The 13,705-nt window shown below is 40.9% G+C and overlaps 1 protein-coding gene across 2 annotated transcripts in view; it reads right to left on the bottom strand.

The window, feature by feature from the left end:
- Positions 1-13,705, bottom strand: part of ADAMTS19 (ADAM metallopeptidase with thrombospondin type 1 motif 19) — a 128,187-nt gene that overhangs the window by 83,264 nt on the left and 31,218 nt on the right. For both annotated transcript variants that reach the window (XM_079995339.1, XM_079995338.1), the window contains exons 4-7: positions 10,392-10,564; positions 9,581-9,664; positions 7,299-7,456; positions 1,676-1,719 (exon numbers count right to left, since the gene is read on the bottom strand). In XM_079995339.1, coding sequence (XP_079851465.1) covers positions 1,676-1,719; positions 7,299-7,456; positions 9,581-9,664; positions 10,392-10,564 — 459 coding nt within the window. The remainder of the gene's footprint in view (positions 1-1,675; positions 1,720-7,298; positions 7,457-9,580; positions 9,665-10,391; positions 10,565-13,705) is intronic.

The following is a 13,705-nucleotide window of genomic DNA, read 5'->3' on the forward strand; positions in this document are numbered from 1 at the left end:
AGAATGTATAACTTGCTGTTAAAATGGAATACACAAGATGAAATGGTTAAATCGGCTATGATAAAGTGGGCACAGGACATTGGGCACAACATTATGTTTGAGGACTGGGAAAGGTTGTGGACCATTGGGTTGAACTTCACTGCATGTAATGCTTTGAAGGAAAATGTAATGAAAATGATATATAGATGGTACATGACCCCAGTTAAACTTGCCAAAATATACCATTTGTCTGATAATAAATGTTGGAAATGTAAAGAAAATGAAGGAACATTCTTTCACCTCTGGTGGACTTGCCCTAGAGTGAAGGCTTTCTGGGAAATGATATATAATGAGCTGAAAAAGGTATTTAAGTATACCTTCACTAAGAAACCAGAGGCCTACCTTTTGGGTATTGTCGGCCAGAAGGTGTTAAGGAAGGACCGAACATTTTTTATGTATGCAACAACAGCAGCAAGGATACTTATCGCTAAGCACTGGAAAACCCAAGATCTACCCACACTGGAAGAGTGGCAGATGCAGCTGATAGACTATATGGAACTAGCCGAGATGACTGGCAGAATCCGAGACCTGGGAGAAGAGAAGGTTGAAGAAGACTGGAAGAAATTTAAGATTTATTTTAAAAAAGCATTGTTATTTGGTTGAATGTTAAGAAGGATGCTAGATCATAAATAATTGTGCACCACTAAACTAGATGGAATTAGGATGACAAGTGAGATTGAGGAAAAAACATAAACCTTTGGGAGGATTATTAGATTATATTTTAAATGAGTGGGATATAAGAATGTAAACAAGATGATAAATTGCGGGTAAGAATTGACAATGATGCAAGTGGGAGCGGGAGACGTGAGGGAGTCCAATGAAGTTAAGAAAATATGTTATGATATATGTTTCATTGTTTTTATTTCTGCATTTATGTTTAAAAATTTTAATAAATATATATATATATATATAAAAAGAAAGGCACCATATCTTTTATCACTTAATATTATGTATCCTACAGATTCACTTTGACTGGAAAAAAATACATTCCAGATAATGCTTAATAACTGTAGTTTTTCTTTGGATATTGAATTGAGAACCCTTTTTGATTGAAATGAAAAAAATAATAATATGAAGATAAAGGTCTAATCTAATGCAGTTTCACCTAAGGTTCTGGATATGCATATCAATGAAAATATGTATTTCAAAATGTGGAACTTGATTTAAATAAATTATTTAATGTGCATCTTTTCTTGATTTAAATCAATCCACCCCAATTCATCGTAACATGTGAGCTAAACAATGAGTGACAGGACCTCATTGCTCCATGGGCTTCCTCTCCTGTAGCTCACATCACTGATTGGTAGGACAAGGAGATGAGCTAGCCAATAGGAAAGAGAAGAAATGGAGACGGTGTGATGAGACATGGAGCACCAACAACTCTTTTGTCTCTTACGATGCCTAGGTTAGTCCCAACTAGTCACTGAAAGCAACGGAGCGGTATATAATTAAGTTGCATCAATGTCAAAATGCTTAGCCTTGGTCAACTCGCTAGAGTACCAAACACGTCATCATTATGCATTTTAACTGCCTATAAGCATTCATCCCCACATAATCAAGCTTCCACAACTCCCTATAGTGCTGTATTTTAAAGGCATTATTGTTATTTGTTTGTTTGTTTGTTTGTTTCACTTACCAACAGTATCACATGGTTCATCTTTATGTACACAGAAATCCTTCCTAAAATTGGGAGGGAAAAGAAGACAAAGCCTTAAGACAATTGTGCTGTCAGATGCTCATTTATGCAATTTTTAACCGCTTAATAAATGACAAGGCTCCTCTGTTTCAAAAAAGAACACGTGAAGGAAATCCTGAAATTATGAAATTACACTTCAACCTTAAAACTACAATTTATTTCCCATTTAAAGTGCATGTGGCATCAGGTTGATTAGTTATCTTCCTTAATCATCTGAAATTCACAGATTTGTCAGATTTTTCATCCCCTACTGAAACTAAAGAGACTTCCACATGGGTACTTATCCTGAGATCAGTGCTGTTCATGAATGCCATCTCTGGGGACAGGAGGGGAAAGAGATTTACTTTCCATGGTTTCCTTGATGTGTTGAGAACCTTGGTGTACTCAAGCAGGGGAATTAGGGAAGACACCACAGGGGAATGTAAATTGCCACTATCTCCAGTCCAACTGTGCTGTTTTCAGATCACTTAGATTGTCATTCATTTTTAAAAGATTACAGTCACGGAAATATTCCAGACTGGAGTATTCTCCCTAATGGGATCATAGTCTTGCATTTAAGCCCCAAACAACCTGACTCTACAACAGTGTTTCCCTAACTTGGGTCTCCAACTGCTTTTGGACTACAATTCCCATCATCTCTGACTACAGATCTTGCTAGCTAGAGGTGATGGGAGTTGCAATCCAAAAACAGTTGAAGACCCAAGTTGGGGAAACACTGCTCTGCAATAATAAAAAAGAGGTTATAAAAGGAAAGTATACAATAAAATATGGAAGTGTTCCCTGTTTCTAACCACTATGATAATCTCAACATACAGGTGACTCTCAATTTATGCTGGGATTACATTCAGCTCTGGCTCCGGCCTGGTGGAACGCTCTGCCTCATGAGACCAGGGCTCTACAGGATCTGATTTCTTTCCGCAGGGCCTATAAGACAGAGTTGTTCCACCTGGCCTTTGGCTTGGAGCCAATTTGATTCCCTCCCTCTCTTTCTTTTTTCCTTTCCTTCTCCTCCTGCGATGAGGCTACATTTTAATATTTTAATGTTTCAATATTTTAATGTTGTATTTTAATTTTGTTTTTAAGTTGTAATCATTCAACTTGTTTTTATTATTGCTTGTAAGCCGCTCTGAGCCCGGCCTTGGCTGGGGAGGGCGGGGTATAAATAAAAATTATTATTATTATTATTCCAGGAATAGTGTCTACAGCCAAAATCGTATATACGACTCAGCTATACTGCTGCACATAAAACGTTTTAAGTGTGTTGTAAAGTGTATTATACAAATGTGACACTAGATGGTGATGGTGAGCTATGGAGAATTTGATATATTTTTCAAAACGTTTTTTAAAAAAATGCATTTTCACAACTTCTTTTATATGTGTGTAGATTCCACCATAGTCAAAGCACATTGGGTTCAATAATAAGATTGACAAAGTCTTTTTCCATGAACACCTGCCCCCTTCGTTTCTTTTTTTTAAATTTGCCAAACATGTAAACATGTGCACAAGTTAAATCGCGTAGGCTGCAAGTTAGCTGTACAAGATTACAATATGCCAGTATCTGCAGTACAAGATATGAATTACCGTATTTTTCCTTCTATAACACACAGATTTTTTCTCCTAAAAAGGAAGGGGAAATGTCTGTGCGTGTTATTGAGCGAATGTGTGGTCCCTGGAGCCAATTGGTGCTAGGGGAGGCAAAAAAAAAGCAGGCAAAAATCAAACCGCGCGTCTCCTAGAAGGGAAACCTGAAAGAGGAAGCGGCTGCTTTCCGGCATTCTGCCTCAGGGTCTTACTGCCCACCCACCTCTGTTTCCTTGCTGTGTTTGCTCAAACGGAACAAAGAGCAGGGAAAGCCCCTCCCCTCCAGGCAAGCAGAGGGGAAAGCTGAAAACTATTGCCTGGGGCTGCAATGGTGCAAAAACGTGGTTAAAAAGCATGGATCTACATGGATCCTCAGGATCTTTGCATTGGGTCAGCCCAAATTCACCATCAGATCACATAGCATGTCCATGGTTACAGCCTGCCCCCCAAAAATCACGCACCCACTGTTGCCTGGGGCTGCAATGGTGCAAAAACGTGGTTACAAAACATGGATCCACATGGATCCTCAGGATCTTTGCATTGGGTCAGCCCAAATTCACCATCAGAGCACATAGCATGTCCATGGCTACAGCCTGCCCCCCAAAAATCACGCACCCACTGTTGCCTGGGGCTGCAATGGTGCAAAAACGTGGTTACAAAGCATGGATCCACAGGGATTCTCAGGATTTTTGCATTGGGTCACCCGAAATTCACCATCAGATCACATGTCTGTGGCCACAGCATGAAGCACAAAAATGATACATCCACTGTTTCATTCAGAATGTTTTTTCCCTTGTTTTCCTCCTCTAAAAACGATGTACGTGTTATGGTCAGGTGCGTGTTATAGAGCGAAAAATACGGTATGTGTTAAGGCTGATGCAAACATATTAGCAGTTAGACATAGGGTTTAATGTTTGTGAATCTGGAGGGGGAAAGCCTGTGGGTGTTATGAATGCACTTACATAACTGCTCTTAAGGTTAATATCTGTTTAAAGAAGGAGAAAGAGGAGAACAAATGTAAAATATAACAAGGCACAAATAGAATGGAAGTTGTACTTTGTCAAAAATAAAATTGAGATTTGTATATGCACACCCTAATAAGTAGAATATATGTGGGCTGAGATGCTTTCATTCAGCTGATTTCTATCCTGGTTGAAGTAAACTTCCAAAAGTTTAATTATGAGAGTTTGGGGAAATAGAACTCTTAAGTCTTGGCAACGGTGAAGTACAATAGCATCCTGTGCAATGAGACAAATAAAACATTCCCTAATTTCCAAGAATAAGAACTGTATTCCTTGGAGACTAGGCTGCCCAGTAAAAGTTTATGATACTCCAGATACACCTATAAACAATTCATTATTTATTTGTGTCCTCATTTCTACTTAGGGAAGTTGCAGGAGGGTCATCATATAGCATCTGAATCTACAGAATGGATTGCAGCGTTGCTCTAGCAATTATTTTTTCAAATTCTTTAAGTGACTTTATTATTAATTAGCGCCACTAAAATCTTAGTGGGCCAATGGTACAAAATGTACTGGAAAGGCTAAAAACACATTTAAATGCACATTTAATTTAAACACGTAAAGGAAACCATTGGTAAGTATGTTCCTGCAAGAGGTATATAAAAGGCATGCACACGATTTATATGGCCAAATTTGCCTTATATTATGTGTCCTGTTTCCCCTCGAACTTGATTAACGCTAGCTCCCCCCCCCCCAACTCTGTCTCCCCACTCGGTTTCACAGAGCCCCTCTCATCCAAAATCTTCTTCCCTTCTTCCCCCCAATGCCAGCCCCTCAATTTCTGGCCTCCCGCCTTTTGTGGAAAGCTTACAAGCAATGGCTCTTCGTGGTAGGCTGGGTGATTTTCTTATCAGTAAATGTGTCTGTGAAGAAGGAAGCCAGCCTACAATCTGGAGCATTTCCCCTCTCCCTCCCACTTCTCTTTCCAAAAGAGATCAGTTCTATCAGTTGTTCCCAGTCCCTAAAATTAAAGATGGGAGTAAGCCAAGCTCAGCACTGAAGTAACATCTGAGCTTTCAGATTTTATTGTCTTCCTGTGAGTGGATCTTTATGCTCCAAATGCTTTCTTTTTCTTTGCAAGCCTATAGGGCTTGAGGACTGAATCAATCTCTGAAACAACTGCTATCACTCAGTACAAGTATCAACACATATGCTCGCAGTTCAGCACTGTGGTAATAAATGAGCCTTCCTCAACTTCCACCAACCCCAGGAAGCATGGTCAATAGTCAGGGATGATGGAAATTGGAGTCCAAAACCCCTGAAAGTCACCATGTTGGGGAAGTCTGTAAAGTCACCAGGTTGGGGAAGTCTGTAAAGGTAAATTGAAATAACACATTATTCTGTTCTAACTCCCATCTCATTGAGTAACCAACTAGGTATCTCCAACCCCTTGAAAGATTCCATCAATGGTGTCTCCGAAATTTTTTTGCACATGACCTGGGAAGACAGGTGAAGTAATGCCAGTGTACAGGAAGAAGCAAAGTTCGCCAGTGTCAAAGCGATGATTCTTCAACATCGACTTCGTTGGACTGGTCATGTTGTGCAGATGCCTGATTATCATCTTCCTAAGCAACTACTCTATTCAAAACTTAAAAATGGAAAGTGTAATACCAGTGGTCAACAAAAGAGGTTCAAAGACTGTCTCAAGTCAAATCTAAAAAAATGTAGTATAAACACTGACAACTGGGAAACACTTGCCTGCAAGCGCTCCAATTGGAGAACAGCCTTTACCAAAGGTGTCATGGACTTTGAAGACACTCGAACTCAGGACGAAAGGGAGAAACGTGCTAAGAGGAAGGCATGCTTGGTAAACCCTCATCGTGGTCAATTCCCGCTCGGAAACCTCTGTCCCCACTGTGGAAGGGCGTGTGGATCCATAATTGGCCTCCACAGTCACTTACAGACTCAATGTTAAAACTGTGTTTATGGAAGACAATCTTACTCGGCTACGAGTGATTGCCAAAGAAGAAAGATTTGTCTAGAACTGTACTGCATATTCCATGTGGAAGTCACAATAAGGGATACTTTGGTATCTTCTATTATCAGGTCAAGCAATCATAAGTTGCAAGTGATTTACCAAGCTTATAAAGGGGATAATAGTCCTTCAAGTGGGAGCAAAATCTAACTTTTAAGAGATTTATGGCAGTTTTCTGAAGCTTAAATGAGGTGACTAATGGCAAAAAAGAATCTGAGGCAAGAATGGGCAACTGCTAGTCTGTCATTTCCATAAATTACACTTTACTCATAAACTAAAACCTATTAAATACAGCCATAGAAGAGGTCCTTAGGGTAATGCAAAGCCTAAATATTCAGCTACTCCATATAAAGCCTACTATTATACAGGAATCTCTTCAAAGAAACATATAAAACAGGCAGGTATGGAAAGGGTGAGATGCATAGCAAATGACAAAGAAATACAGCAGGGAAGGATGGTACAGGAAAATCTCACGTGTACTTAATATTAAATCTTCCAGAACTACGTCTTTATGCTCAGCCCAGATACGATGTGTCTTAACTCTAGAAGTCAGGTGCTAGTATGCTAAGAATACTGGAATGCTTCTGTTCTGTCCTTTGAGATGTTCCTTCATGATTCAGCAAGCCTGTTTCCCTTCTAATTCTCCTCACATAAACAGTCATAGATGTACAAATACTGCAGGCATCCAAATATCTAAGTCAGTTCTTTCTTTTTTTAAACAAAAAACAAGATAGTGTAGAAGACATCTTGTTTCTCCATCACACCTGAGGAAGGGGAACACTAAACACTGTGGGCTTAAGTGGTTTCTGTTCATCTTTTGAGGTGTTTCCCACCCCCCCTTCATTCCTGCATCTGACGCCTTTCTTTTTTTGCCTATTTGCTTCATTTTGGGGATTTCCATCATCGATCAACTCATCAGAGTGCCTGCAGAATGCTGCATGAGGTTCCCGGCCATTAACAAAAGGGACAAAAGCGTGCAACTTACCTCGTGATTAATATGGCTGCGTCTACTGGTGACACATCTTCACCCCAGCTTGTTGACATCTCTAAATGGATGTCATTTTTCTTACCAAATTCTTCATGTTGCCATTTGCAGAAACTCTCCAGCATTTTTTCACCATGATGTCCAATATACATGTCAGCCTAAAAGGTGCAATGTTTCACTTGTTGTAACATATGTATCTACACGGCTTTTTAAAGCAAAAGAGAGTGTGTGTGTTTTAAAGACTTCTAAAAACATATAATAGAGAATTTTGTCGTTCCTTAAATATTCAAATATTGGTTGCTATTCCACAATCAATATTAAAACATCTATTTCATTGCAACAACCATAATGTTCCCCCTTCCAGCTGACTACAAACATGTGTAATTAAAAGTCTGACTCATCTAAACTTTAGATTCTCTAAATATTTTTGTTTGCATCAGGGAATTTGGATAAATAGAATCATACTGTTTACAGAGCTGTTTGACCTGAATTACATATTTTTGACTTAAAAGACACATACACAAAATGTTCTATACACCTTCAAACAGCTTCAGAGATTTAAGAGCATCTTCCCTTAACATTAACCTTAAAATAATATCCTCATGTTGTTTCGTAGAGCCAGGCTATAATTGTGTTTGTTTCAGCAAAGGAAGACCTCACTATCTTCCTCACATTATTTTACCAATCCCCACCGTGTATTTGAAGCTGCTCATGACATTGAAATAGCTGAGGAAACCTACTCAGGTGAAAGCTTTTGTGCTTGTGATTGATGGCACACATAGCTCTGTCGGTAGAGCACGAGACTCATAATCTCAGAGTCATGGGTTTGAACCTCATGTTGGCCGAAAGCCTCCTGCATTGCACAGGATTTCAACCACAATTCTATGTTTCTATGAATGGAGGTTTCCAAACATAATTTGTAAAGTAAAGGTAAAGGGACCCCTGACCATTAGGTCCGGTCGTGGCCGACTCTGGGGTTGCGGTGCTCATCTCGCTTTATTGGCCGAGGGAGCCTGTGTACAGCTTCTGGGTCATGTGGCCAGCATGACTAAGCCGCTTCTGGCGAACCAGAGCAGTGCACGGAAACGCCGTTTACCTTCCTGCCAGAACGGTACCTATTGATCTACTTGCACTTTGACGTGCTTTTGAACTGCTAGGTTGGCAGGAGCAGGGACCGGGCAACGGGAGCTCACCCCGTCCCGGGGACTCGAACCGCCGACCTTCTGATCGGCAAGTCCTAGGCTCTGTGGTTTAACCCACAGCACCACCCACGTCTCACATAATTTGTAGTAAGTACCAATAACTAGGCACAAGGCACAACTCGCTGCCATTAAGCAGGGGGACAATTTAGTGTGTCACCAGACAGAATGGCTACAAGGAGCTGCCCCGTTCCCTTTTGAGCACCTCCGCTAAAAGTGGAGACATGTTTTTCACTGCTTGAGAAAGCTTCACCAAAATGTGTCCTCCCTCATCATTTCCACCCAACCTTATAATTTAAGAGAGTGTGTCCTTTAGCTGTACAGATGTCTATTCTAAATAATAATAATAATACATATAATGCAGGTTAATTATGTGTCCAGGGCAGCTGTCTACCAGCTCCACCTGGTACGCAGGCTGAGACCCTACCTGCCCGCAGACTGTCTCGCCAGAGGGGTGCATGCTCTAGTTATCTCCCGCTTGGACTACTGCAATGTGCTCTATGTGGGGCTACCTTTGAATGTGACCCAGAAACTGCAATTAATCCAGAATGCGGCAGCTAGACTGGTGACTGGGAGTGGCCGCCGGGACCACATAACACTGGTCCTGAGAGATCTGCATTGGCTCCCAGTATGTTTCCGAGCACCATTCAAAGTGTTGGTGCTGACCTTTAAAGCCCTAAATGGCCTCAGTCCTGTATAGCTGAAGGAGCGTCTCCAGGCCCATTGTTCAGTCCGGACACTGAGATCCAGCTCCGAGGGCCTTCTGGCGGTTCCCTCATTGCGAGAAGTGAGGTTACAGGGAACCAGACAGAGGGCCTTCTCGGTAGTGGCGCCCACCCTGTGGAACACCCTCCCTTCAGATGTGAAGGAAATAAGCAGCTATCCTATCTTTAAAAGACATCTGAAGGCAGCCCTGTTTAGGGAAGTTTTTAATATTTAATGCTGTATTGTTTTTAACACTTGATTGGGAGCCGCCCAAAGTGGCTGGGGAAATTCAGCCAGATGGGCAGGGTATAAATAAATTATTATTATTATTATTATTATTATTATTACATGGAAAAGGTAAATGCAGTACTTTCTTACTGGAGTCTCATGAAGCAAAACAAGCTTAGTCACTCGAAGGTTCACTCGAATCCCAAGGCTCTTGTGTTGGAAAAGATTGAACACCTAAAATAAAATGGATTAAAATAACATTTCAGAATTGTAAAATGAAAATCACAAATCTGCTTTGGCGGTCTGACGAGTTCCAAGTGTTTTATACAACAATTTTATATAACAATTGGGTCTGGGCAATACACAAACACGGTCTCCATGTTCAGAACAACTTCATCATCTTTTTTTAGGGGGGTGGGCAGAAAGCTCATCTTCATTTGCACAGAAAGATCAACTTTCTTTGATGGAATTAGATGCTCATGTTCACATCCAAGCACACAGAGCACTTTATGTAAGTGAGAGTGGAACATACTGTTGACTCCTTAATATTTTTTTACTGAATGTTCAAGGAATATCATAGTGTACTAATGTAAGAAGGCTAGGCTGGGGGGGAAGCAGCACTGTTACATCTCACAAGACATCTATGGAAGCCTATCGAGAAGGGCCAAAAAGCTTGAGTCTAAACTGGAGATGGGAGCTTGGGTCAGATCCTGCGCCTTCGTAAGAGTACTAATCAGGACTCTGACCCACACTAGGATCCCACCTTCCAATCCTAATGACTTATACAATTAAGCTATGTTCTGTGCTTTACTGAACCTTCAAGCTAATTTAAATTGACGGTAGCGTAGACCAACTGGGACAAATGGCATCCATTAACTTACATTCATAGTTTGCAGTGGGTATGACTTAGTTGGCGATCACCCAGCTTATTATCTTTACAGAAAATCTCAATGTTCCCTACCATATTTAGAATCGTTAGGATAAATCGTCTAGCTGCATCTGCCCCGTGATAGGATATCATAGCCGGATCTGCAACAACTACAGTCTCCACATTATATTCTTGAGGTAATTTATAGGAATATCTTTTTCCACGTCCACTTTCTGTTCCTTTTTGGCTCTTGGGTAGTCTTTTCTCTGCAACAGAAACAAGTAGTAGACAAATGATCGCGTAAAGATGCTTTATACTGAGTTATGCTATTGGACCATCTCTATCTGGAGATGCTAGAGTTCTTCTGCATCCAAATATATGCTCTATGATTGACAGAAAGGCATCCTAGCCATTTTTAGCAAAAAAATGTTTCACTGGGATACATGTTTTATGGCTTTTGTTCAAACCTCTAGTGATTATCAACTTATAAATGAAATATTTACCAACCATGGCTTATACAATGCTAATGAATATAACGGTACACTTCCTGCTCAGGGCCGGATTTAGGTTTGATGAGGCCCTAAGCTACTGAAGGTAATGGAACCCTTTATATGTCCAGTTGTCCTTTGTCAACAACAAATTGTCACTGTTTTATGTGTTGAATATATGCTATATGGTAATTTATGGACCTAATAGCTCCATAAATGGGATGCGGGTGGTACTGTGGTCAAAACCACAGAGTCTAGGGCTTGGCGATCAGAAGGTTGACAGTTTGAATCCCCACGACGGGGTGAGCCCCCATTGCTCGGTCCCAGCTCCTGCTCACCTAGCAGTTTGAAAGCACATCAAAGTGCAAGTAGATAAATAGGTGGGAAGGTAAACAGCGTTTCCGTGTGCTGCTCTGGTTCGCCAGAAGCAACTTAGTCATGCTGGCCACATGACCCGGAAGCTGTCTGCGGACAAATGCCGGCTCCATCAGCCAGTAAAGTGAGATGAGCACCGCAACCCCAGAGTCATTCGCGAATGGACTTAACTGTCAGGGGTACCTTTTCTTTTATCTTTAATAGCTCCATACACAACACAAAACACTGTTGCTGTGTGTAGGTTTTATTTTATTTTATTATCTTATATTTTGGAAATGTACATCCATGTTTTTTCCCCTTTAATTTTTTTTGAGGGGCCCCACAAAAGTGGGGCCCTAAGCTATAGCTTGTTTAGCTTATACATAAATCCGGCACTGTTCCAGCTCTAAATGTTTAGAGTAACTGGCATGTCTGCTCATTCTAGTCATGCTCATATGTCCAACAGATAACCGACTGGCCTCAACAATCAATTAACTGCTTAGCACAAGTTGCATAGCATTTGATCGATTTATGCTGCTTCACATTTCTCTGGTTTTTAATGCTACTAACTTTGCTCTATAGCAGATTCCCCTGAACTAAGACTAATGAGGCACACATAGTTCACTTAATATTTTTTACTGTAGAAGCAGGAATATACTGTAGATTTAGGGGCAACATGCTTCCACAAGCTCAAAATTCAGAAGCTACACGTATATTTTTCATCATTAATTCAACCTCAGCTCTGTGAATCAATCACAGCTCCCTAAAATGTATTTCTACAGCATCTGTGAAGTTAAATAAAAAATGTGAGAGGTGGATTCTCATGTTGCAAGTGCACACTAAATTATAATTTCTATTCCAAAATAGGAATCATAAGTATTTCAAATCTCATTTTTATTTTTCTTAATCATGGAATGCAATAAAATAATCAAAATTGCTTTCCTAGGAACTGGCAAGAAACATTTATGGACAATAACTTAAAAACTGTTCAGAAGAAGGATGGAGAATGCTAATAAAACAATATGGCGCTTTCATCTCTCCCCCCCCCCCCTTCAACTTGCAGATATAAAAGAATCACAGTTGCTGGGGGGGGGGAATGCTTAAAAACTAAAGAAAATGTCCCTATGTGATAAAATGTTAGTGAAAATACTTTCATTCTATCCCTTCTGCAAGTCTATTAATGTTGGTGTTTCTGAGTACTTTGCACTGGGTTTTAATTTTATTTTTTTAATTTACAACAAAAAGGCTATTATGTATACAACTGTCACATTTAATAGCCTTCTTCCACTTCAAGAGATGACTGGTTCCAGCAACATTCTCTGTTTAAAATTGCTCTACTTCCCCCTTTGGTCTCTCAGTAGGAATCCTAGAAAGCTGAAGAGCCTCTTTAAATGCAACCACTGCCTATGGAGGAACTGCGAAAACAGACCACACAGATGAGGAAGAAAACAAAAAAGGGTCTGTGTGTGGGAGTCTTTCAAAACACACACACAAAATAACCAAAAACAATGATAGCTCCTTGTCAGGGAACTGCCATCAGGGCCGGAGGGAGAGAGCGGGCTCCAGAGGGGTCCCAGAGAGCGTCCCGGGATGGGGAGAGGCAGCCCATCTGCTGGGGAAGAGAATCAGCATAGCACCAGTGGAGAAGGGGGGCAGATGGGGGAATCGGTGAGGCGGTCCCATGACTCCTTGCCAGGGACCAGCGGGGAGAGTAAGGGTCCTCCGCTGCCCACACCCTCCTTGCGCAGAAGGCTTCCGTGCAGGGAGAGTAGGAGGAGACTAGGTGTCAAAGAGCTTCTTTGCTTGAAGAAGTTCAAGAAACGCCCACTGACGGATTCTGCCAGCGATTGAGACAGCCACGGGCGAGTGGCTGTCCGGACAGAAGAGGTTCACTCAGGCAACCCAGCCAGGTGTTGGCACCGGCTTACGCACGAGCAACCCCTAGAACCATTACACTCCTAAAGATGTTATTACGAGCTAAACACACGGAAAGATGGAAACTGCTGTCATTTGCTTTGGGCAAAAGAATGAAAGGGTAAAATAAATGTTTTTTAAACTGCTCAAGGTGAGGTTCCACAGACAGGGAAACGTAAGTGGGTTGTGTCCATACCTGCCACTTTTGAAAATCCAGGAGAAGGAGAAAGGGTCTCTTATCCCCACGATTTCATTCATAACAACAGTAGTATTAGTAATAATAAATGACATGGGAGATGAAGCACACATTTTGATATCATCATTCATTCAGATAATATTGCCAACATAAGCAAGAAAGAGCAAAACCCACGTAAATCGATTCAACTCTTGACGCTCTGAGGCTGAACAAGATTGAAGCATTGCAATATTCTGTTTAAAATGCTAATTTTCATTTAGCTTATGTTACAAAGTGTGCATGTGATGAATCTAAGGATTCGTCAACAGCAATTTACTGTGTGTTTGCATGCCCATTTAATTTGTCTAGTCCAGGCATGTCCAACAGGTAGATCGAGATCTACTGGTAGATCGTGGGGTGTTCCTGGTGGATGATCCTGATCCTGTTAGATCTTTGGCCCCTCAGTAAAAAATGGG

This window comes from Podarcis cretensis (assembly GCF_951804945.1).
Source record: "Podarcis cretensis genome assembly, chromosome: 11".
Lineage (NCBI taxonomy): Eukaryota > Metazoa > Chordata > Lepidosauria > Squamata > Lacertidae > Podarcis > Podarcis cretensis.